The 27,016-nt window shown below is 33.4% G+C and overlaps 1 protein-coding gene across 10 annotated transcripts in view; it reads left to right on the forward strand.

Moving 5' to 3' along the window:
* The window catches only part of MLLT10 (MLLT10 histone lysine methyltransferase DOT1L cofactor), a 221,778-nt gene that overhangs the window by 154,920 nt on the left and 39,842 nt on the right, over window positions 1-27,016 (forward strand). For all 10 annotated transcript variants that reach the window (XM_074266892.1, XM_074266889.1, XM_074266886.1 and 7 more), the window contains one exon: window positions 19,637-19,815. In XM_074266892.1, the coding sequence (XP_074122993.1) occupies window positions 19,637-19,815 (179 nt within the window). The remainder of the gene's footprint in view (window positions 1-19,636; window positions 19,816-27,016) is intronic.

Here is a 27,016-nt window from a genome sequence, read left to right on the forward strand (position 1 = left end):
TTTAATCTAAATTTTATGCAAAAAGTTTCATACACAGCTCACAATAAGTATTTTACTATTTCTAGGTAAACAAACATAGTAACAACAGAAACCTACATTTACATAGTCCTTTCAAATTTGCTGATCTCTTTTAATATACTATCTCACTCCTCACAACTGTTGGAGTAAATAGTACAAATTTTTTCCCCATTTTTCCACGCAGGAACTTTTGGCTGAGAGACATAAGTGATTTGCCCTCAATTCAAATCCAGATTTTTTTTCCCTAGCTTTAAGGTTGGAATTCTTTCTGATCATTCAGCTTATATTTATTAAGGACCTAGCATATTCTGGGAATATAAGTACAAAAAATGAAACAATGGCTTTTCACAAGTATACTTTCTAATAGGGGAGAAAGCTACATTGATAAATATGTACACAAATATAAAAAGAACAAATCCAAATTTGTAAAAAAGGAATTAAATATAAGGTAATTGTGTTTGTGAGGAAGTCATTAACAGTATCTTGGATTGTTTTTTAACTAGAAAATAAGTTGGTGTTGTAGCAGAATGTAACAGTTAAACTCTATTATTCCAGGTCTAATAAATCTGATGCTGTATAAAATTCAAGAGTTTGTTGATAGAATTTTACAGACTGATACTTTACTGAATTGGTGTGAATCACTTGTACATTATATGATTGTATTGAAGACCTTTGAAACAATAATCTAGTTTATAATAGCATTTGCAATTACTTCCTTTGGGCTAATTTATTATAAATGGTGAAGTTACTTGAAAATTGGAGATGTAGGAAAGCTCTTTTTTTTTTTTTTTCTGTTCTATGAATAAATGGGAAAAAGTAAAGATCGAATGTGTTGTATATAGGCCATTATTTTAAGATTTTCATATTGAGTTTTCAGTTTTCTAGTCACAGTATTTGAGAATTTATTGAGGATTAAGATGACTGTTTAATGATAGTGTCCCATGCTTGTCACTTATTCATTATGTATTTGCTTTGTTCATAATGTCATTCTATGAGTCAATTGAAATCAAGAGTTTACAGTTCAATTGAGGAGGATTGACTTACCTATAAAAAACCAATAATGTACAAGCTACTATTTGATTAAATTTCATCATACAGAAAAATCTTTATGAATTTACATAAACATATTCTAAGGTATTTATTCTCCTCCCAGTTCTTTCTCCCAGAGCTTTTATTTCATTTTTTTTTTAAAGTTGTCCATTTCTTTGAGATATTTATGTAATCCTTACCCCTTCCTTTCTCTCTCCTCTTAACATTCTCCAGTCTCTTTTGTAGTTGTTGCTATGTTAGGTCATATATATTCTAGCATAATTTGGGGGCATTTTTGCATCAACAGTAATTTTTGAGAGCAGTTGTTTTCTTCTTTGCTTAACTCAAGTCTTAGTTCCTGAACTTGGACTTTATACCAGAGCTAGGCTGAACTGTGCTGAACTTTGGATCATCAACCATGATTCATGCTTCATCTTGCCCTGAAGTACTTAAATTCCTATGCTGATCTGCACCATGAAGAGTTAAATTCCTATGCTCTTTGAGATTCAGAATGTTGGTTCCTCAGGACCTTGGATGACGTTTGAGGACAGAGTGCTCGAGACCTTGGATTCCAGGGGCCTGCTGGGATATCCTACTCAGAGCACTACTTCTGTGTCCCTCACTGGTTACTACTGCTCCAGTGCCCCCACAGTGGATTCCCAACAACTCTGGAGCTTTCTTTTGGAGCTCTAACTTCTTGCTGGCTCAGAAAACAGTCTTGCATGTTAAATGTCTCTCTGTTTATATTTAGAAGCTGTCTGGTTGTTCCTTGTGAGGACTGGCTTTGCTTACTAACTTTTTGTTTGATGTTTGGAGGAATCCAGTTAGTTTAGGTTCTTATTGTATTGCTTCATTGTTATTTTCCTGGGATAGGTGGAGAGGAAGTGATCTGCCTCCATTTTGGTCGAAATTTTGGTTGAACATCTCTCCTGCCTTTATCATCTCATCTTCAACAAACTTTCTTTTCATCCTCTAAGTAAAATTTAGATTTCTCATCAAGCTTTATTCATGTCATCACGAGGATCAGACTGGATGTGATCTTGTAAGGTGGACTAGAGCTGAATAGGACCAGAACATCTAGGTTGTGTTACCTGAGTTAAGTTTGAACCCCACCTTTGTCAAATGGAGGGCAAAATTGGCCTGGTAAGGTAGTTAAATATAATTTTCTTCCATAGAAAATTTGAGACCTGGAAAAAATTTGTTATATATCCCTATGAAAACATTTTTCATTATAATTTCAAATCATATACTGTTGAGATGTTTGGTTTTCATTTCTACTTTTCATCATATACCTTGTACTTTACTATGATCATTTAGATCCAAGTTGTGAGGTTCTCTGACAAGTTACAGCATTTCTGGTTGTTCAGTAATAATTAGCTTGGGTTTAGTTGGAAAGGGATCTGCTTATGTTTTCCTGAATTTCATTGCTTTAGTGGGTTGTTTTGAAAAATTGGTAAATTTAGATGATTTTCTTTTGATTCTTTAGGAAACATGACGATTTTAAAGCAAAATAATTACCTTTTGTGTGATCATAATATAGGTTGGACTAAGTTTAGTAACTAATGTTTTACCAAGGGAAATGTGTATCATTAAGGAAGCATAGTCCATGTAAGTAGAACCAATCTTACAATTTGATGACTTGTAATTGATCAAGCAGTGATACAAAGTAGATGTATTGAGATATATTCTACTTATTCATTCAGTGCCTATGCATTTCTTTTGTGTGTCTGAATATGATCTTAACATGAAGTCCTTTTTTCTTGACTCAAAAGCTTTCTCACAGTTGATGAATACCATGCACAATGGAAAGTTATATTAGAATCTTCTCCAATGGTTCATTTATCACAAAGGTAGCCTTTTGTGAAGAATCTTGATTGAAAGACTGCATGTTCTATTGATTGGATAAAATCCAGGGCTGCAGTGAGTCAATTGTTCAGTACCTTAGTGAAAACTTTGTAGATTGCCTGCAGGAGGGTGATAGGTCAATAGTTCCCCGGGTTGGTTTTATTATCTCTTTGTGAGGGAAAATGATAATACTGTTGTTCCATTTTCTGATACTCTTTTCTCTTTAATTATTTTTTGAATAGTTCTTCCATTTCTTTAGGGCTTCATTCATATCAATGTAGAAGTAATGTTGTCTACATTAGTAATTTCCCCATTTATTATTTGAAATATTTCTTCTTCCTTTCATTGAGACAGGAATTTTTTGTCTACTTTCCTTATTTTAGTTTATGTTATGATTTGTTATGTTCTGTATATGAAAAGATATATGGTTATCAAAATAATTGAAAAAAAAAAAGGTTAGGTTCATCTTACAATAATAGTACAACTGATAAGTTGAATTTTCCACTCAGCAGAGCTTTATATTCTTCATAGATGGAAACGTTCTCCAGCACCTCGATTCCTTTCTTGAAAATGAATGTAATGATAACAATATAAGCCTTGTAATAGGAGTAGGCATGTCCAGGTTTCGAACTCCCATGATGGAAGGAATACTGATGTAGATGAGATTGCAGATCTATTTGAGTGTGTGTGTGTGTGTGTGTGTGTGTGTGTGTGTATATATATATATATATATATATATATATATATATATATATATATATATATATATATATAGACTTAGTTTTGTTCTTTGTTTTGCTTTTAGATGCATGAGTAGATGAAAGATAGAACATGTGTTTTTGAATTAGAATTCATTACCAAAAAAAAAAGTTGTTCTTTGTGCAATAACAATTCATATCTGTAAATAAGTTAGAAAGATGACATTAAGTTTGTGCTAACAGCTGCTTACTAATATTTGAAAATGTCATTATACATTGAAAATTAAGAGCGATTTTGAGTAGAGTGCTTTTAAAGTAGTAGGTCTTAATATTTATTAGTCAATTTATATAGTCCAGCCCCTTCATTTTATTGATGAGAAAACTGAAGTCCAAAGAAGTGAAGGAATGAATGTAACATTTATTAATGAAGGTATAGGGACTCAAAGTTACATGGAGTAAATGGCATATGCAGCTCCTCTGAATCCCAGAATTCCTTCTATCGAGGTTGTGCTATACTACCCCTAAGAGAAAAGTTCTGGAGGGAATTAGGGGTGAAAAGATATGGCATATCTACAGATTTTTTAAAATCAATTGCAAGGATTGAATAGCAGTTTAAAAGGGTAATATGTGTGTGTACATGAAGAATACATTTTCATATTTATATGATTTTACAAATCATATTGTTGAGCACATATTTATACATTATTTATTTCTAAATTTTTTTCCACAAAGGCAAAGTCTTGCATGAATAGAGCATATATTCTTAATGTTTTCTAATCACTGTTAGAAAATTTCACAGACCTACATTAACCTGGCCCTTATAGATATGCAGTCATTTTTGCAGCAAGTAATTGGGGGCTAACAGCTAAATATGTGGCCAAAGAAGTAACAGTTCCTACTTATTATAATTAACTATGTTACGGATAACACACGTATATGCAAATAAAACATGTCATTTGAGGGTCATTAGTAGAGTATCAGTTTAGTTGACCTTCCAATGACAGAGATCATACCCTATTGAAAATAACAGATTCTCCTTTGTGTCTATTAAATTTTTATACTTTATTTTAACTAATCTCTTAGTTGATACCTTCTTTCCCCATTCAAATTTCACAGAGTCCTTTTTTCACTTCTTTTTATTTTGTATTGTGACATTGTGAATAGAGAGATTCCTTTACTGAGAATATTTGAGTTGATATCCAGCTTCTGATACCTACTGGCTTGGTGCCTGTGGTAGTTTTCTTAGTACACTAGGCAACACTCTAAGCCAGTGAGTTGCAGAAAAGGTGCTGACCTGTATTGGTAAAGGGAGTTTCTTTTTAGGAGCTCCTCACATCATTGAAATCACAATTCCAGCTCCTAAAGTTAAGAGTTAGGTATACTAATAAGCATTCTGCATGCTTTCTACTTTTGATGTTTGTAACCCTATTATTCAACTTGTAGGTGATTACGGCAATGGTGCAACTGCATGGTATATGTGTGATCAAAGTATAATTTTTGTTCTTCTGTTCTCTCAAAGATCTATCATTCTAGTACAGAACTTCCTCATCTTTTACCTGCACTGTTGCAAAAGTTTCCCACCTTCTATTGTCTCCCTTTCTAAATACTCTTCCAAAAGTATGCCAGTACCATGTCATTCCCCTCTTCAAAAAGGTTCCTCTCTGTTATATTTAGGATAAAATTAAAACTTTTTTGATTGGTATTTAAGCTTTTTACAGGATTTCTGGCCAGTAGGGCTGCCAACACTGAGGAAAATTGCTTAGTTCCACAGGAAAAGCAAAAAACTAAAATTGGTAACCATATTTAATAATGATCAACAAATTCCATGACAGCCTACAATATCTTAACTTGTTCCACCCCAAAATGACACAAAAATTCATCCAGAAGGCGAAAGTCCTGTTTAGAAAAAAGATTAGCAGGAACATGATGTTGACCAAGTTAAATAAGCCTCTGAGCCAAATCAGCTCTAGATAGAGAAATGTGCTCTGTTTGGAAGCTGTTAAGAACTAAAAGATCCAATAGAAAACCCCAGAATAATTGGAAACTGACTCTGGAGACCTTGGAAGCCTTGAAATGCATTAGTGACCATGGGTGGTAGGGAATCTCGAGTCAGAGGACTCAGGCTAGCATTTGGAATCCAAGGTCCCTTATGCTTACCTGAGACACAACAGAGGGCCTTGAAGATGCAGCTTTCTGAATATTGGGAAGTGGAGATCACAGGAGCACAGGTCATCCAAAGTTTATGATGTTGATACAAGTTTCAGTTCAAGATCTAAGGCTAGAGAAATCAAAGAAAACATCAACTTCTATGAAGATTTATTACCCCAAAATGTATCCTACAAGGAGAAAGTAATTGCAACAGTTAGAAGTGGATACTCAAAGTAAGGGAACAGATTCTCTACAAGAATACCTAAAAGAAATGAAGAAAATAAAAATAAAACCCTTAGGAGAAATTGAAAGAATTAAGTAGTTTTTAAAAGAAAGTGGTAAACATTAACAAGTAAAACTAAAAAACTACTCAGTTTTTTTTTTTTTTTAATGATAGAGCAAGAAATTAAAAGATTTTTTGAAAGTAAAATAAAATATAAGACATATGATTTTTTTCTTTAAAACACAACAACAATCTGCACTGGAAAAAAGATCAAGGAAAGATAACTTAAGAAACACTGGACTCCCTGAAAACTGTTTGTTTTTTTTTTAAAGCCTTGATACTACATTTCATAATATCCTGAATGAAAATACCCAAATTAATTGGAATCATAGGACAATTGTGAAAGAAACCTCAAAAGAAAAAGTCCCAGGGGTGTGCTGCAGCTCAAATTCAGAATTCCCATTTCAAAGGAAAACTTCTGTTAAGTATCCAGAAAAAAGCTCAAATAACAATGAAAATGGGTTACATAGGACTTAGCAATTTCTCAAAGCCAGAACATATATTGGAATACAGTATTCCAAAAGGTAAATGTCAGGGGCATATAACCAACCAAAAGTAAAATTCTTCCCAGCTAGGTATAATTTTACAGAAAAAAAATAGATTTAATATAATAAGAGAGTTTTAAGCACTCATGAATAAAGGCTGGAGTTAAATAGGGAAATGCAAACACAAGGGTCCAGAGAAACATAGGTGAATTTATGATGGAAATAGAGGATATATGTGTTACAGCATTAATATTTTAAGAAGAGAAGAAACACATGTTCTTTTGTAACTTTAATGTATTCAAAGGTATTGAGGGTGTTAAATAAGAAAAACAGAGGGTTTGGTAGTGGATTAGTTCTGTTCTGAGCATTTAAGAGGGAGAATTGTAAAAAGAAGAAACTGAAATGGAGGCAGGGGGAGAAGCATTGAAATGGCTATTTCTCATTATTGGAGTTCACTTGTTTTGGGATATATTTATAAGAAACAATTTCCATTTGATTTCCATTCCATTTCTTACCCAAAATCCTAATTCAGGGGGCTTTTTTAAAATTAAGAAATTGAAAATCATACAACTTCAGAGGTAGTAAAGACCTCAAAGAAGAGCCACCTATTCTAATTTCATATCTATGTAGACATTTCCTTATAAAGTTTTGCCAAAAAAGGTAAGCTGTAGATTAGGGGGGAAATGAGTATGGTAATGGATAGTAGTAATGAAGTATTTAATAGATAATTAATTACTTTTATTTGGAATTGCACCAAAATTTTTGGTTCCTAAGAAATCTAATGTTTTTGTTAAACTATATTTGCAGTATGTGGGACCTAAGATGAATTTAGGTGAAATGGAGATAATTAGTAGGGGCAACAGGTGCAGTGCTATTAATATATGTTCTCGGGTGAATGTAGGCTTGATAGGGTTTATATGGTGGGTAAATTTGCCTCGTTGAGAGGTGAGTAATATATGGAGAGAATATAGGGCAGTAATAACTGTATTGATACCTAGGAGGATGAGGGAGAAGTTGGATCAGGAGAATGTGGTTATAACTATAAATTCGCCTAGCAAATTGATAGAGGGAGGTTGGGCTAGGTTTGCTAAGCTGGCAAATAGTCACCAGGCGAATATCAGTGTAGCACTATTTGAAGACCTCGAGTAAGGATTAAGGTTCGGCTGTGCACATGTTCATAGTTAATATTGACTAAACAGAATAGTATAGAAGAGGTAAGCCAATTATTAGGACTGTTGCTCCTTTAGAACTAATAAGGGATTTTATTAGAGCTGCAACAATTACTAACCCTATGTGGCTAATTGACCCCCTTGTTTGGAGACCTGATGAGAGAGAACCTCTTTTTTTTTTTTTTTTTTTTTAATAAACTTATTTTTACCCCACTTATATATAAAGACAATTTTTAACATTATAAAATTTAGAGTTAAAAATTTTTTCCCTTTTTCATGACCCCTTTCACTGAAATAGTAAGCAATTTTTATAGGTTATAGATGTGTATATACATGTACATATACATGTATATACATATACAAGGAACCCACTATTTTCCTGAAGCAAACCATCCCACTTTTATATAACTTTTGTTTTTAAAGTTTTCCTCACAGTTTGCTTCTTTAAAACTTTATTTCTATTTAGTTTTTCTAAGATTAATTGTGTGTGTATATAATGTAACTTATTAGAGATTGAAACAAAGCATCTGATAGTCTCAAAGTTACATTCTACTGAGCCTATAGAGCATGTACAACAGGAAAAAAAAATACAAGGTAATTTAAAGACAGAGCATTGATAGTTGGAAGAGGAGGAATTTTTCACAGAGGAACTAGTCTCTGAACTGTCAAAGAATTGACAAATTGTCAAAGAAAGTATAGATTCCTAGAGGTGGAAATGAGCAGGAAGTTCCTTCTAGCTTTAAGGTAAAGGAGATAAAATTGTCTTGTATAGGGAATGACTTGTTAAGTTGAATGAAATAGCAACTATATGAGGTATCAAAGTAAAGAATAATATTAGTAGTTTGAAAATGAAGGTTGGGGTTATACACTATGGCTCCTTAAATGCTAGCTTTAGGAATTATGTTCTGTCTCTGAGGCAAATCAGGAAATGTTGAAGATTTTTGAGCAGATAGCAGCATATTTTAAATCCATGTCTTAAAAAGATAACTTTTGCATCTCTGGAGAATGCATTGGAGAGAGTAAATTCAAAGCAGAATATTTAGGATAAGGTATTGAACTGAATGATTTTATGACTAGAAAGTAGAGAATAGATTGAAAAGATTATTGTAGATGTATGGTGGGCAAAACTAACTTTTACCTGTATGCAAAATGGCTAAGCATATGGGACAAGTCAAGTATTGTGAATATGACCAGTTTGAAGGATATTGATGCCTTTAATAGATTATATGGAAGTTTGGAGCTACCATTAATTCAGGTTCTCCTAGGTTTTCCTAGATTATTGCAACAACTTTCTAATTGGTCTTTGTACCCTAACTTTCTTTCTACTCTATCTCCTTCTACACACTATTGTCAAAGTAATTTTCCTTAAGGGCAGCTCTGACTATGCCATTCTACTATTTTATCAATTCTGTTTAGCTTCTAAAGCCTTATACAATCTGGTCCCACCCTATCTTTCTTTCCATCCTCATTGGGTATTGCTCTCTTTCCTTCTATATACCCCATATTTTGGATCAGTTGACCTAATTTTCTGTATTTATTGTACACAATACTTTATCCTCCATCTCTGTGCCTTTTGCATTGAATGTCAAACCATGCCTGGAATTTACTCCCTCCTTATCTCTTATCTTCTAGTGCCCTTTTCTTTGTGTAAGACACAACTGAAACCTCATCCTCTGCCTTTAAAGCCTTTTCTAGTTTCCTCCTACTGTTAGTACCTTTCCAGACTAACTTGTATTTAACTACTTTGTATATATTTTTATTTATTCGTCTTATTGTTTATATATATTTCCAAATGCACTTTTCTCCTCTATTAGAACTCTTTGCTAGTAGGGATTGTTTCATTATTTGTACTTGTATCCCAAATCCTGTAGTACTTAATAGATACTTATTTGATTCATTGATTGATACTAGCCTTAGCAATTAAGAAATTTGTCATAACCTTTGTGAAAATAGTTTTATCCTCTTGATGGAATCAAAGGCTAGATGGCAAGTTGTTGAGAAATAAATGACAAACAGTTTGAAGCAAGGAGTAGAGAAGACTTTTTATGAAAATTTGGTTATGGAAGGGAAAATGGAAGATAGAACTTTGAAGGGTCAAGTAAAAGGTGGGTGGTTTGATGGATTTTTTTTTCCCCCCAAGAGGAGAAGAGACTTGTGCATGTTTGTAGGTGTTACAGAAAAAGATAGTATTTATGAGGTGAGAAAGTGGGGGGGGGGGATAGCTACTTCTCCCCATTCTTAAAAAAGAAAGACATATTTGACTCATAAGGAAAGGTTCTAATGTCAAATAAAGGTGTTTTATAAATTCTAAAAGAAATATATAGGAAGCCACTAGAATTTGTTGTTCGGGAGTGAAATAGTTGTATCTGTGCTGTGTATAATTAAATAGTTGGCTGCATTATGGAAGAGAGGGTGGAAGGAAAAGACTGGATAGAGAGGTTAATTCATAGGCTTTTGAAATAAGACCAATAGATGAGATGTGGTGATGGCTAAAATTAGACAAATGAATGTTGTGAATAGAGAAATGTAGATAGATAAGAGATTTTGTATATATTTGGCAACTGATTGGGTATATAAAAGTTAATATATATTGAGTAATGAAGGGAAGGAGACTGAAAAACCAAGGATAATACCAAGATTTTCCAATAAAAAGTTGATTGTGCTTTTAGTAGAAATGAAATTTGGTAGAGGGTTGGGCTAAAGGGAGATGATTAGGGAGATGAGTTCTGCCTTGGATATGTTTAATTTGAAGTGTCCATAGAACATTGTTTTTGTTTTTTTTTCTTTTTAATTCAACTTTTCTTCCTTCCCCCACTTATTGAAAAGGTAAGAAAAGTAAAACCTATTGCAAATAATAGATAGTCATGCAAAACACATTTCTACATTAGCCATGTCAGGAAGAAAGAAAGAAGGAAATAAGGTTAAAGTTGTATATCCTCTTGAGTCCATCAGTTCTCTCTGGAGATGCATAGCATATTTCACCATGAGCCCTTTGTAATTTTGATGAATCGTTGTGTTGGTCAAATCTTTCAAAGTTGATTGTCTTTACAGTATTATTGTTACAATATAAATTATCCTCCTGATTCTGTTCCCTTTTTTTTTGCCTCTTTTCACACAAGTCTTCCCCAGGTTTTCTGAAAACTAACCCTTTCATCCTTCTTATGAGACAATAATATTTGATCACATTCATAACTAAAGTTTGTTAAGCCAAATCTCAATTGTTGGACATCCTTCAGTTTCCAATTCTTTTCTGCCACAAGAAGAGTTAGTTTAAATATCTTTGTATCTTATAATGGTTACTTTTTTTCTTTATTTTGTCTCTTGTGTATAGAATTCATAGCAGCATCACCAAGTTAAAGGGTTTTCTTGAGATAATAATAGTTCCAAATTGCTTTCTAGAATGCTTAGATTAGTTTACTGCTATTCCAAGAGTGTTATTAGTGTGACTGTTTTCTTAATTTCCCCTCCAATATTTGTCATTTCCTTTCTTGTTATCTTGGCTAATTTTATAGTTACCTCAGAATTGTTTCAGTTTATACTTATCTACTTATTGTTGATTTAGAAGTTTAAATATATATATATATATCTATTGATAGTTTCGGTTTTTTCCTAAACTGCCTATTTATATCTTCATTGGTTATTATTTAGGAAATGTCTCTTATTCCTGTAAACTTGACTTGTTACCTGTAAGAAATGAAATCTCTATTAATAAAAACTTGCTACAAAGATTTTCCTCTAGTTTCTGCTGTATTGGTTTTGTTTTCATAAAAATTTTATAATTTTGTAATGCCTTAAAAAGCAGAATCAGTCAGATGGGGAAAAAATTCCACTAAAGAAAACAACTCCTTTAAAAAGTAGAATTAAAAATTCTAATTTAATTTCCATTAAAATTATAAAAACTCACTGAGGAAGAGATAATTCCTTTAAAATTATAATTGAGTTAAATGGAAGCTAAATGAGAAATAAAGAAAAAATAAAACCAAAAGTATGAAAAAGCACGAAATATCTCATTTGGAAAATAGATCCAGAAAAGATAATTTTAACATTATTGGACCGTCTGAAAGCCATGATCAAAAAAAGAGCCCAGATATTGGGCTCTCAAGAAAATTGTCCTAATAGTCTAGCATCAGAGGGTAAAATAGAAAGTGAAAGATTCTACTGATCACTTACTGAAAGAGACCCTAAAGTAAAAAGCCTCAGGATATTATAACTAAATTCCAGAGCTCCCAGGGCATATTGGGAATATTGCAAACAACCAGAAAGAAAACAGTTCAAGTATCATGGAGCTGCATTCAGGATACAAATACAAAATTAAACAATTTCTACATTAAAAGATTGGAGAGGTTGGAATATGACATTATATAGAGCAAAGTAGCTAGTATTACAACTAAATCACTTACCCAGCAAATTTGAGTACAGTCCTTCAGGGACAAAAATAGCCATTCAATAAAATACAGGATTTTTAAGCATTCTTATTGAAAATAACGAACTGATTAAAACATTTGATCAAAATACAAGATTCCAGAAAAGCATAAAAAGGTGAACAGGAAAGTTAAATCATAAGAAACTTATTAGTAAGGTTAAATTATTTACATTCCCACATGGGAAGATGATCCTTGTAACTCAAAAGAACTTTCTCATTATGACAGCTAGAAGAAAATAGAGGAACAACATGTTAATTGAATGTGAAGTGATGATATCTAAGAAATTAAGGGGTGAGAGGAATGTACTGGGAGAAAGAGAAAGGTAGAGGTAGAATGGGGTAAATTATCACACATAAAAGAGGCAAGATGGGAAGAAAGGGAAGGTGAGTGAATCTTTTATCAGAATTTGCTCAAAGAGGGAATAACATACACTCTAATGAGAATAGAAATCTATTTTAACTCTACAGGGATACTAGGAGGGAAAGCAATAAAGGGACAGAGTTAATAGAAGGGAAGATGTTTTGGGGGAGTGTGCATTCAGAAATAAAATATTTTTGAAGAAGAAACAGGGTGAAAGGAAAAAGAATAGAGTAAATCGGCTAAATACAATTAGCAAAAGAAATTATGGGGAAAAAATAGCAGATTTCTCTAATAAACACCTCATTTCTCCAGTATATAAAGTCAAATATATAAAAATAAGGGCCATTCCCCAACTGATAAATGATCAAAAGAACAGATTTTTCAGATGAAGTAATCATAACTAGGTATGGCCATGTAAAAAAATGTTCTAACATATTGATTGGAGAAATGCAAATTAAAACAATTCTGAAGAACTACCATATATTTATTAGATTGACTAATGTGAAGTCTAAGTTGACTCCCTGTTGACCTCAGGATCAGCCAGAGTCAGGATAAGTAAAAGTCTTTGGTCTTTAGGGGGAGAAGTGAAGGGGGGATCCTTCATGTTCTCCACCTACCTACCTCCCTTTTCTTTGTCCTCCTCCAAAGTGACTCTGGCTTGTCTTACTCCACCCCCTAATCCCTCCTACAATTATCTGTATACACCAAAAGATCCAGCCAGCATAGAATAGTGGGAAGGGCCATTTTTCCAAGCATATGCTAATAAGAGTATCCAATAGGTAATTAGCCTTAAGTGCTCCGTTGTCTGATTCCAGTTCACCTATTCAGAGTTTCAGCCTTTACAGACATAAGACAGAAAAGTAAAAGACAAATGTGTGGGGCGGAGGGAGGAGATGAGACATTAATGCATTGTTGATGGACTTGTGAACTGATTCAGCCATTCTGTGTATCAGTTTATAAACTATACCCAAAGTGTTATAAAACCATACATACTCTTTGACCTAGCATTATCACTACTAGTTTTTGTTTTTGTTTTTTTCCCCAAAAGAGATACAAAACAAAAAGGGGAATGACCTATAAATATATATAAATATATAGGTCTTTTCCCGGGGCAAAGAATTGGACATTGAGGGGATGCCCATCAATTGGGGAACGACTAAATAAAATACATGTGATTATGATAGAATACTATTGTACTATTTAAAAAAAAAAAAGATGAGTGGAATGCTCTCAGAAAAACCTGGAAAGATTTCATGAGCTATTGCAAAGGAAAAATTTACTGTGTACACAGTAACAGCAATATTATAAGATGATCAGTCATGAATGATGTGACTATTCTCAGTCAGTATAATGACCTAAGACAGTTCTGAAGGAATAATAATGAAAAATGCTTTCCTTACCCAGAGAGAGAATTGATCGTGTCTTAATCAAGATTGGAACTTTTTTTTTTTTTTTTAACTTTATTTTTCTTGAGACTTTGGGGTTTGTTTTGGTCTCTTTTCTTTCACAACATGACTATTATGGAAATATTTTGCATGGCTACCTATGTATAACCTGTATTGAATTGTGTATATTCTCAAAGTGAGGGAGAGAGAGAGAAGGGATGAATCTGGAACCCAAGATTTTAAAAACAAAGATTAAAATTATTCATGTAACCGGGAGAAAAATAAAATACCAAAAAATATCTAGGTGACTAAAAATAGCACAAGTAATGAAAATTGAAAGTAAAACCTATGTTGAAGATTTGTTTTGAGATGACATGGGGAACTCGTGTAGAGGAATTAGAAGGAATTCATGTAACTTTGCATGTGTATGAACAAAAAGTCAAGTTTAGGAGCCAAGGAAGTTTTATTGAAAAAAAAAATCCTAAATTTAATGAACTTCAAATAAAATGAACAATTCCTTTATCCACAGTAGAAATGAAAAAGGGTTTATATATGAAACTGAATCTTCCTTATGTATAACTTAATTTTCTTTTCAAGAAAATAGCACATTCAATATGCAATTTTAAAAATTGTTCTGGGATGTTTTAAAGAAGGGAAATAGATGACATAATCAAATACTACCTCACCATTTGCACATGCTCCAAAGAGATTGTCAGTAGATGACCCTGAGACTGTACTACTTTTCAAAGGTTATATTTATGGTGCCATTTTCATACACTTAGATTTAAAAATTTTTTTCTCTCTCTTTCTGCCTTCCTCTCTCTCCTCAAGAAGGGAAAAGAAAAGAAAACCCTTGTAACAGATATTCATAGTAAAAGAAAACAAATAACCATATTGTACATTTCTACAGAAATGTCTGTTGGATCGCTTTTCTGTCAGAAGGTGGATTTCCATTCTTTATGAAGAAATGGAAACCCAGACCCACACAGGAGTTGCTCCAAATCTCAACCAGAGTTGAAATTTAAACCCAAGTCCTCTTAACTCTAGAGTCATTTTATTCTCTAATCTACTACTCTTTCTTTCTTGCACTTATAAGAACAGTAAAAAGACAACCTTTGGTAGAATTTGCAAATCTATGTGTAATCATTCTGTGAGAAAGTCAGAGATCAATAAGAGAGACTTTTGTATGGAAATAAAAGACAGGTGTGAACTTTAAAAAAAAATAAATGCTTGAATTTGCATAGTATTTAAGCCTATTTAAACAATGTATTTAATATAAATTTAAAGAAGTCTAGTGCATTTTCCAGCCAACTAACTGGCTTCATTAATCTCCTCTTGATATCCCTAGGTAAATTCTTCCTTTTAATGTAGCATTCCCCAGGCCTTCATTATTAAGACTAGTAGTCAATAGAACACAATCTTTGTCACAATCTTTAGGATGAGCGAAAAAGAACAGTGTGATTTGTGTTTTTAGTTTTTAATGTTTCTAATTGGTTATATCTTTACTTTGACCTATATCTTCTGAATCAAACTTTGCAGTTAGTAAATGCTTTGCGCCATTTCTATATTGCTTTTCTGTCTGTCATCCTCCTAGATTCCTGGGGCACTAATTTTATGCTTTCCTCATCCATCTATCACCCTTCTCTTTTATTCTTTCTGAAGAATCCTTGATCATTTTCTGTGACTCAGTAATATATTCCTGTTCCTTTAGGGCATATATCTTTGAAAATACTTTAGGATCAGTTGAGAGATAGCATATGATGTATTAAATTACTCTGTGCTTGAAAACAGGGCAGATGGATATTTTCCAATTAATGCATGCCAGCTTTGTTCATGCATGTATGTGTAGCCCAACCCTATCCCTTCCCCCAAAAGTCCCATGCTTAGGGGTTATTTTTAAGAAGTCCTATTTTAGATCAAATGTGCACTGAAAAATACTTCTTCACTAATGCCTTCAATTTATTATTCATGATTTTTCCATTTTTTCCTCAATCATAAGAAAATAAAACTTGAACCTTCAGACTCCTAAAAGTTTGAAGTAAACAAAAAGAAACAACTTAAATGTTGGTGGTTATACCTAGATGCCAGTGGCATTTAGAATAGTTTCTCATTTCCTCTCTCCCAAACCATTCTGAAACTTTCAGTTAATCTCTCCCCTATCCTCCTCCAAAAGATAATACCCCAGCCTTCATTTTTTCCCAAAGGAATTTTTTTTTTTTAATACAGAGGACTGAACATATCACATTCAATACATCTTTCTTGCTTACCTAATGAAAGGTAATTTTTCTTTAGCTTCCCATTCAGATCCCTTTACAGTGTGATTCAAGCTTACTTTGTATTCTTAATTCACTCTTTACCACAGTCATCCTTGAAGCCAAAGTGAACTACTACTGTTTCCTAGAATTTATGCTTTGTGCCACCTTTGTGCTATTCTGTCTACTTGGAATGCATTACCTTTTCCATTATATCTGTCTAGATTCTTCTCCATCATCCTTCATGGAATGAGCATTAGCAGGTACTTGAGGAATTATTTAATCCAACTACTTGTACAAATCTCCTATAAAATATCCCATTTCTAAATAGTCATAGGATGTCAATAGATTTACATCCATTGAGGGGAATTTATTATTCACAAAATAGTACATTTAATTTTCTTATATAATGCAGCAATATGCCTCTTAGTTCTTATATTTTCTCTTTAGAGTCACATACCAAATGAATATATTCTCTATTCCTCACATGGTGAGTTTTCAGGTATTTTATGTAAGTGTGTTTAATGTATTTCTAATTTCATTTGTTATCATAAAGATTTAGTCACAGAATTGAAAGACACATTACAGCAATTCTTTATGTGACTCTCTGTTGTGATCCCCTTAATACGCTGGATATCTTAGAATCAGCCAGAGTCAGGACAAGCAAAAGTCTTTATTCTTCGTCTTTTTGGGTCATAGTCAGGGGATTAGATATAGAAATCTCCATACCTCCTTTCTCTCTCTCCACTGCCAAAGAATGATCCTGCTTGTCCTACTCTACCCTCTGATCTCTCTTGCCCTTCTTTGTCCACACCCACAGATTGAGCCAGCACAGAGTTGAGTAGGGTCATCCTCCAAGCATACATTAATAGAGAATTGTCCAATTGGTAATTAGCCTTAAGTGCTACGTTATCTCCATTAAGTGCATCTGCTCAGTTCTAGCCTTTTACAACTCTCCTTTCAAAATCTCTAAGGAGTGGTCATCTAGCCTCTGTTTGAATATGTCTAATGTTGGTAAGTTATCTCTTGAAGCATTTTATTCCTTTTTTTTTTTTTTTTTTTTAAAGCAGTATGTGTAGTATGAGGTATAGTATACAGGGAATAGGATCTAGTTCCCTATTTTGAATGTTAGGAAAATGTTTGTATATTTCCAGTCTTGGAACACTTGATTCAAGAACTATTATATAGAACTATTTAAGCAGGAGGGTGACTTTGGTAAAAGTAGTGTCAGGAAGAAATTTGGTAACATTAAGTAAAATTCCATTGTGTTGTTCAGGATACTTTTGCTTTTTGAGACTGTGCTCCTTTTATACTTAAGAGCAATTTATACTATATAATCTTAGGATTGTCTTTTTTTCCTTCTGTGATAATTAAATACAACACACATTTGCCATGTGTCTACTGTTTCCAAAGCCCAGGGACCACATATACAAAAACCTTGAAGTAACTTAAACATACACACATAGAATTTAAGAGAGAGAGAGAGATTGTGTGTGTGTGTGTGTGTGTGTGTGTGTGTGTGTTTGTGTGTGTGTGTGTGTGTGTGTAGACAGACACAGAGAGAGGGGAGGGAGAGAGGGAGGATGGGGAAGATGAAAATCATATTTGGCCTCTGGGGAGGCTTTTCATGGAAATAGATACTTAACCTGAAACTTGAAGGAAGCAAGGATTTAAAGGTCTAGAGAATACTTATTCCAGGCATGGAACTCAGCTAATTTGAAGGTACAGAGATGGGTCATGGGAGAAGAAATAAGACTAGAAATAAGTTGAAGGGGGAGTTGCATTTTTTTCCTAGAGGCAATAGGTAGTTACCAGTGTTTTTTAAACATGGTCAGATCTGCGGCTTAAAAAGATAATTTTGGAGAAAGTTGGGGATAACTTTCAAGTTGTGAAAACATGAATACCTGAGAAAGTTGGGGATAACTTTCAAGTTGTGAAAACATGAATACCTGAGAAAATGGAGAACTCATAAACAAAAATCATGAAGTATAAATTGTTTTAGATGGAAAATAAAATAAGCAGTTTTGTCGAACACGTTGAATTTGAGATGCTAATAGCATAGCTTGGTTGAGCTGTCCAGGAGATACCTAACAATGTGAGACCACAGTTCAAGAAAACTATTATAAAGGACAGACTGTCTCACTTTTGTTCTCTGTACCTCTAGTTCTAGCGCTATGCCTAGTCCATAGGACCATAAAACCAAAGCTGAAAGAGACCTCAGAGAAAGGTCATTAGGTCTGACTCCTTCATTTTTCAGATGCAGAGATTTAGTCCACCTACTAACACATGACTTGCCCAAGATCACATAGGTACTAGATGTCAGAAGTACAATTTGAATCTTGGTTATCTGATTCCATATTCTTTTAGCCTTCAGAATGGTAGTTGTTTAATAGATGTTTGTTGATTATTGGGGGATGGGAGTGGGGGGGTGTTTGTGAATGAATGATCCAGAGAATCCAAAAGTAAGATGGGGAAATATGTGTGCAGTGGAACCTTCATACAATAAAAGTCAGTATTGCCTCAATATTCAGAAAGATAAAGAAGTTTGAGAGTTGAGAAAAGACCATTGTCATTAATACTTAAATGACCTTCATTGATGAAGTCAAATTGCAAAGGGGTTAATTAAAGTAATTTAAGACAAATGTATTGGATTTAAAGGATTTTTAAAATAAATTTTAGTACTGTTGTGTTTTTTGTTTTTTGTTTTTTTTTTCTTAAGGATGGGATAAATTTGAGTATATAGATTGCAATGAAGGAAAAAAGTGTAAAGGTGAGAGAAGGAATGATGGAAGAAGCAAGTTCCCAGTGGAGAAGGAATTAGCTTAAAGGATACAAGTTCTTGCCTATAGTCAGAACTTTCCTATCTTCTTTTCATCAACACCAATAAAATGTCTGCCTTTCCCCCACATAACTTTGTAAGGGAATGTTTTCTTTTGCCATTTGTATCTATAGAAAGAACTATGGAAACTGAATGTGGATTAAAGCATTGTATTCCATTCTCTTCCCATCCTTTTGGATGTAGGGGAGAGGCACTTTTTCTTTTTTATGTTTCTTTTTCCCTTTGGGTCTGATTTTTCTTGCACAACAAGACAAATACAGAAGTATATTTAAAAGAATTATATATATATATATATATATATTATGTATCTCAGATTACTGTTTTAGGAAGAAGGGAAATAAGGGAGGGAGAAAAAAATTTGGAGCACGAGATCTTATAGAAAAGAATGTTGAAAACTATCTTTACATGTATATATTTGAAAAAAATGAAATGCCATCGAGAAAAAAAGTGTTTCCCTACTTCCCACTCCTTTGAAAGGTATAATTTTTAATCGGTTGTCCAAATTGAATTTTTAATCCCTGAAAGTTAACTTTTGGGTCAGGCTGAAGATCTTGAAAAGTCAATATTCAGAAGTTAGGTGTAGCATAACCACTAATGGGGGTTTTGTTTCCTATATTTTATTAGATATTATACTTTGTTGTAACTTACAGATTAATTTTATATTTTACCAGCATAAGAAAATTTCATTTCTTTTCTTTTAGGTATTTACAGCAGCAATGATGTAGCAGTATCATTTCCGAATGCAGTATCTGGCTCAGGATCTAGCACTCCTGTTTCCAGTTCTCATTTGCCTTCACAGTCTTCTGGTCATTTGCAACAAGTAGGAGGTTTATCTCCTTCAGCCACATCATCCATAACCACTGCTGTTGCTACAACTCAGGCAAGTAATTACAGTGGTCTAGAAGGTCACTAGATTTATTCTCATCATTTAATCTTGTCTTTTGTCTCCTTTTGGGGGAACAAATTATCAGCAGGAACTTGCCTTTTATCATAATTTCTGCTGATGTGGCCATTGGGAAATAATATATATTTCTTTGTTATGTATGTCATAGGGATCATAGGAGGAGATTTTAAAAGATCATAGGATCATAGATAGAGATTTAGAAGCAACCTCAGAAACTGTCTCTTTCAATTAACCCAATCTCCTCTTTTTACACAATGAGGTGACAAAGTCCAAAAGAGATTGAGGGTTATAGATTTAGATCTTAAAAGGTCATTTAATCCACTGCCCTTATTTTACAGAGGAGATGAAATAACGTGCACAAGGTCTCAATTGTAGTAAGGGATTTGAACCCACATCCTCTGACTTCAGGTCTTTTATTTTTCTTATTTTATCCATACTGTGGAAAAGGGTAAATAAAAGGTATGATTGAATTAGATTATTTTCATTTGGAGGATTTTTAAGAATCAGATTTATCTTGGGCTGATATGAAAAATTTAGTTATTCAATGGAAACTATTTCTTTTCCATTTTTAAACAGTTAAGATTCAAGATGTGGATTATTTTATTTTATTTTTGCTGAGGCAGTTGGGGTTAAATGACTTGTCCAGAGTCACACAACTAGGTAGTGTTAAGTGTCTAAGGTCATCCTGACTTCAGAGCTGGTGCTCCATCCACTGTGTCACTTAGCTGCCCCAATGTGGACTATTTTATAACCTTTTTAAACAACTTAGAAAGTATAGATTGTGAATTTTGAACATTTTAAAAAATGAAATATCCAGCAGATTGTGTTACACTGGTGTTAATATTTTGAAGAAAAAATTCTCCTAGCCTAAATGACTTCCTACTAATTTTGGGAAATATTCAGTATAGTATAATCAATGAATATGGATTTTCCTTTATAGCTGTTAAGTAGAATTTATTGGATGACTTAACTCTTATACTCAAATCAGTCTGTGATCTCATTTATTTAAGTAACAATTCATCTGTGCCTGCCCATACTTTTCAACTTTTGTTCATATCATTCCATAGATTTCCTTTAAGAGATCCTTAAAACATGCTATAGCCTTCCCCACATTCTCCTGACATTGTAAGAGTAGTAGTGCAGAACTCTATTATCGCTTTTCTTGCCTCACAACCATCCATGGCATCTAATGAAACAATGTATGGCTTGAGGGGGCTGGAGGAGAGAAACTAAAAATCAGTGGAATATGATCTTTTATTCTGTCTTTGGGAATACAGATATTAATCTTTTAATTGCTGAAATTAAATGCATCAGATGAGAAAATTTTGATTTTGGTTATAATTTGAATGTGTATATATATGATTCTAGTAATGAGAAAAAACATACTGTGAAAGATTCTCTTTCATACATAAGGCATATTGGTGTACAGAACACTCCAAATTTGGTCTTTGAATCACTCCCTTTTATAAGTACAAGTAAAATATTAAATAGAACACATTATAAGATTTGCCAACATTTGTATATTTCTCAACATGTAAGGTTCTTAAAGTTTGATTATACTAGATCTTTTTTTCCCCCTAAATAAGACTTCAATATCCTAGGAAAAGCTTTGATTATAAGTATATGAACAATATAAAAAAGTACAAAAATGGGTCAGAAGGTTTCTAAAACATTGATACAAAATATATGACAATATATATTACATTCTATGAGCAAAAGAACAGGTAGAGAAGGATGAAAATGACTGTGGCTTAAATTCAAGGATAGCTAGAACGAAAGAAGGAAGGAAATAGAGCTCATCTATATTATAGTGTATTTTATCATATTGGAGCCATTAAAAATATACCCCCCCAAAATTTTCAAAATAACTTTGGAAGAAAATGACAATGGGTAGGACTTAATGCATGCACTCACATACTACAGCTCCACATAGAAAATCTAGCCATTTTGTCTTATAGTAATTTGCATGGAGAATATGAAATATGTATACTTTTCTCCAAAAGGAGGAGTATAATGACTAATGGTGGAAATCTTTTAAAAAAAAAAATAGGAGTCCTATAAAAATGGCTAACTCATTCTTATATTCTTTACACCAGGGATTCTCAAACTGCAGTCTGCTGAGAAGTGGCCTGCCGGTTTATGGCAAATGGGCTGAGGGGCAGAGACAGAGTGTGAGGTTTTGTTTCTACTATAGTCTGGCCTTCCAACAGTCTGAGGGATAGTGAACTGGCTCCTGTTTAAAAAGTGTGAGGACCACTGGTTTACACTATTAAACTTACAAAATCCTATGAGACTGGACCATTTTGGAAGAATTTGAGGAGGCAGCATATGTAAAAAGGAAATGGTATTGAATTTATTGAATTATATAATCTGGAAATTTTAAGAGCCTCAGATATCATTGTATAGATAAGCAAAATGAAACCCAAAGAAGTCATTCACATGTTAGTGGCCATGTAGTTCAATCTCTTCACTAGACTTTAAAAAATGACTTGCCCAAGTTCACACAAGTAATAACTCATATAACTGACCTTTGAAACCTGGTCCTGCTTTTTCCACAGCAATACAAAGGCAAAAAGGTAGTTATATAGAAGACTTAGAAATTGAACCAGTGGCATTTTTTTCCATCCAAAATGACGGAGTTGGCCAGAGAAAAAAACTATTTGGAGTGTTTGATCACTCGAAAAGTACTAATATACTTTGAACTTCTGTTCAAATTTTGTATATATTGTATTTACATTGTGATAAGCCCTGGGTCAGAAGCTTTTATAAATAATAAGACCAAAAAAAAACCTCTTAAATTCATAGACACTCACTTATGAAGATAGAATCATAACTAGGAACTTTGTGGCTAAGGCATCTAGGGTAGAATGGTAGAATGGAGATATCAAGACAAAAAAAGTAATTGGTGGAGAGACAGAGAACTAAAGGTGTGCTGATAAGGGTAGGGAAAAGTAATTAAATATAATAGAAAGTAGATGAAAGAGATACTTCACCCTTGGGCTTAGGAGAAGTTTGATCAGAGAACTGCCTTTGGGGAAAGAAAAAATCTGGACTTTATTACTTTAAAATATTGTTGCTAATGAAGTTTTAAGCTTAGCTTTTTTTGTTTTGTTTTGTTTTTTGTATATGGGCCCTGGCGGAAAGTCCCCCTATCATTTTTACCGCTAAGAGTATAAAATTTTTTTGACCTATCACCAGAGTTCTGAATTTCATTCATAGGGTTTTTAGATATAAAAATAAATATGACTATTTTGTCACTTAAGGAAAATTATAGTTTTGTTATTGCTAGTGTTAACAATCCTTGAAGACTCTTGAAAAAAGTTGAAGGCAGATAACTAGCTTAGAACAGAATTTGGAAGACTGCATACAAGTAGGAGATAATGAAAAATAGAATGGAAAAAATAATTCAGGAAAATTATTCTAGGAGAAAAGGATTATGGGAGAAAAAGAAATAAAACATTAGAAAATTAAACTAAAATAAAAAATGCTATAGTATCTTTAAAAAAAAAAAATCAGGTAAATGGCTTGTAGGAGAATTGATTTGAAATTCACTGGACTTCCTGAATACCACGTGCCATCATTAGACTTCCTGAAAAACTATGTCCTGTTTCAAGGAGTCATTTAAAAAAAAAAAAAAATACTTGGAACGTTTAGAATCAGAAAAAAAAAAAGCCAGAATAAAAAAGAATCCTCGAGGCAACTCTTGGAGAGGAATAACAAAGGGAAAAGTATCAGAATGTTAGGGCCAAAACCCACATCTTCCAGATTAAAGAAAAATTGCAGCATGAATCCAGAACTTTCAAGTACCACAGAACTACTCAGCATTACAGAAGAGTATTAACAACTGCAGTGTAAGAGAGATAATGCTAAGACACAGTATTACAAATGGCAAAAAATTAAGACAACCAAAAACAAATTAAACTGTAAATCAGTATATACTACTAGAGGGAAAATGGATATGTTGTAAAATAAGAAACCCTCAAGAATTCCTTATGAAAAGATATAAATGAGAGCATTGAAGGCAGTAGAAATTTAAAAAAGTAAATACATTGGAACTAATAGGAAATAAGATGAAAAATATTTGTAAGTTAGACATCTTTCAGACCCTGTGCTAATAATTAGTGCTCTGCAAATAATATCTCATTTGATAATATCTGAATCAGAGATATAAAGGTTCCTTCAATTTTTTTTTTTTTTTCTCATAAACCCCTTTGGCTGTCTTAGAATAAGAGTTTATTGCTCACATTCTTAATTGTAGGAAATGCAAAATTTCAGATAGAGATTAGAGAAAATAAAGATGTAATTTTCTTTCCCCAGTCATGTTTATGGATCCAAGGTCCCTAGACCCCAAAGTTACCCTGGTCTAAATATGGGTAAAGTGCATGTATGTATTGTATATGTAAATGCATATGTACATATACACACATAAATATATTTAAGAGTTTCTCATTCATCCCTCAGCTATGTGTTTAAATCTGCCCCTTTTTTGTCATTTTTGTTTTACATGTACATTCATTTTTTTTAAACATATTTCCTTATGAATTATATTGAAAGAGAAAAACCAGAACAAAAGGAAAAAAAGCAAAAGAAAATGGGGGTGGGAGGGAATGCACCTAGCATGTGTTGATTCAATCTCCATAGTTCTCTTTCTGGAAGCACATGACATTTTGTACCTAAAGTTTATTGGTATTGCTTTGGATCACTGAACCACTGAGAACCAAGTCTGTTATAGTTGATCATTGCAGTCTTGCTCTATGCGATGTTTTTCTGATTTTGCTTGTTTCACTCACCATCAGTTCATGTAAATCTTTCCAGTCCTTTCTAAAATCAGCTTGTCAGCATTATTTCTTTTAGAACAACAATGTTCCATTACATTCATATACCATAACTTATTCAGTCATTCCCCAACTGATAAGCATTGTACTCAATTTCTAATTCTTTGTTGCTACAAAAAGCACTGCCACAAACATTCTTGCAAATGTGATCTTTTTTTGTGATCTCTTTGGGATACAGTCCCAGAAATGGCACTACTAGATCAAATAGCAAGCACAGTTTGATAACCCTTTGGGCATAGTTTCATACTGCTCTCCAGAATGGTTGGGTCACTTCACTACTCCACCAACACTGTGTCCCAGTTTTCCCACATCCCCTTCAACATTTATCTTTATGTTTTCTTTTCATCTTAGCCAATCTGAGAGGTGTGAAATGATACTTCAGATTTGTTTTAATTTGCATTTCTCTAATCAGTTGTGATTTAGAACATTTTTTATGACCATAGATAGCTTTAATTTCTTTGTCTGAAAGGTCATGTCCTTTCACCATTTATCAATTGGGGAATAATAGTGTCTTTTTTTCCCTCCTTTTTAAGCAAAATAATTGAATTTGAATCACACAGGTAGTAAGTGTTAATAAGTATCTGAGGCAGGATTTGAACTTGGGTTCTCCTGACTTCAGGGCCAGTGCTCTATCCACTGCACCATCTAGCTGCCCTCCGGAAAGGGGAGTTTTTAAACTACATGTAAACAAAAATTTTAACATTTGTTTTTAAAATTTTTGAGATTCAAATTCTTTTCTCTTCCTTCTTTACCCACCCTCTTTCCTGAAGGCAAGCAATTTTATATAGATTATACATCTGCAGCCAGATAAAACATTTCCATATTAACCATGTTGCAAAAGAAAACATTCCAAAAAAGCCAAGAATAATAAAGTTTTTGTTGTTGTTGTCTTTGCTGAGGCATTTGGTGTTAAGTGACTTGCCCAGGGTCACACAGCTAGGAAGCGTTAAATGTCTGAGGCCAGCTATGAACTCAGGTCCTCCTGACTTCAGGGTTGGTGCCCTGCTCTATGCACTGTACCATGTAGTTGCCCTGAGTAATAAAAAAATATGCTTCAGTCTATTTTCAGATTCTTATCAGTTCCACATTTTTTCATCATAAGTTCTTCAGAATTATCTTGCTTCATTGAGAATTGCTAAGTCATTGACAACTGACTATCATACAGTATTGCTGTGTGTTCCTAGTTCTGTTCATTTTACTTTCTAACAGCAAAATACTATTCCATCAAATCAAGTACCATAACTTATTCTCCTTGGAGGCCTGGGTTTGAATCCCACTTCTGACCTTTGTATTTGGGCAGCAAAGTGGTTAAGCCAGACTGCTAGACCTGGAATCAAAAGATCTGTGTTCAAATTTGATCTCAAGACATTTACTGTATGACGTAGGAAAGTCATTCAACCCTTTTTTCTCAGTTTCTTCATGTGTAAAATGAGCTGGAGAAGGAAATGGCCAATTACTCCAATGCCTCTGCCAAGAAAACCCTCAATAAGGTTATAAAGAGTCACACACTAACTGAATAACAACAACTACTAAATATTTTAGTACTTAAAAGATCTTTTTCTTTTCTTTTTATTTCTTTAGAGTTAAGACTATTGAAAAACCCAAGAGATGTATTTCTGAGTAATTTGTAATCAATTTATTAATTAGACTAGCTGATAATAAATTAGTGATCAATGATTTTTCTCAATATGTCCCTGACATAAGAAATCAGCCCTGATGGTAAATAATTAATGAGGGGATGAGTATATTAATGAGGAAATGGGCTAAAAGTTTTCAACTCATCTTCCTGAGAAAATGTTCTGAACATCATTAGACTCTGCTGCCTCCAGCTACCTTGACAAGGCATTCATCTCTCTCCAGATCACTCTGGTTGGTTTTCTCATTCATTAGTTGAGTTTCAGTCCATTGCAATGTAGGAATTCAAGTATGTTCTTTATGCTTTGGGCGTGGAATTCACCTAGATTAGATTCTGTTTATACTAAACACAGGTGAGGTCTTCTAGTTGATTTGTGTCCCAAAGTATGTATCCTGAGTGTTAGGACCTACAGAGGAAATAAGCCTGTACTCTAATAATTGATTATTAATATAATGGAAAAAATAATTTCCTTAGGGGTACAGACCTAGTAATGATATGCACTGGGTCAAAGTTTATGCAAAGTTTCACAGCCTTCTGGGCATACATCCACATTGTTCTCCAGATTGGTTGGATCAATACTTAGATCTATCAACAGTGCATCCCTGTTTTTTTTCACATCTTGTCCAACTTGTATCATCTTTTTTTCCTATTAATTAGCTGATTTAATAGGTGGGAGATGTACCTCATAGATGTTTTATTTGTATTT

The sequence above is a fragment of the Sminthopsis crassicaudata genome, chromosome 5, assembly GCF_048593235.1.
Source record: "Sminthopsis crassicaudata isolate SCR6 chromosome 5, ASM4859323v1, whole genome shotgun sequence".
NCBI lineage: Eukaryota > Metazoa > Chordata > Mammalia > Dasyuromorphia > Dasyuridae > Sminthopsis > Sminthopsis crassicaudata.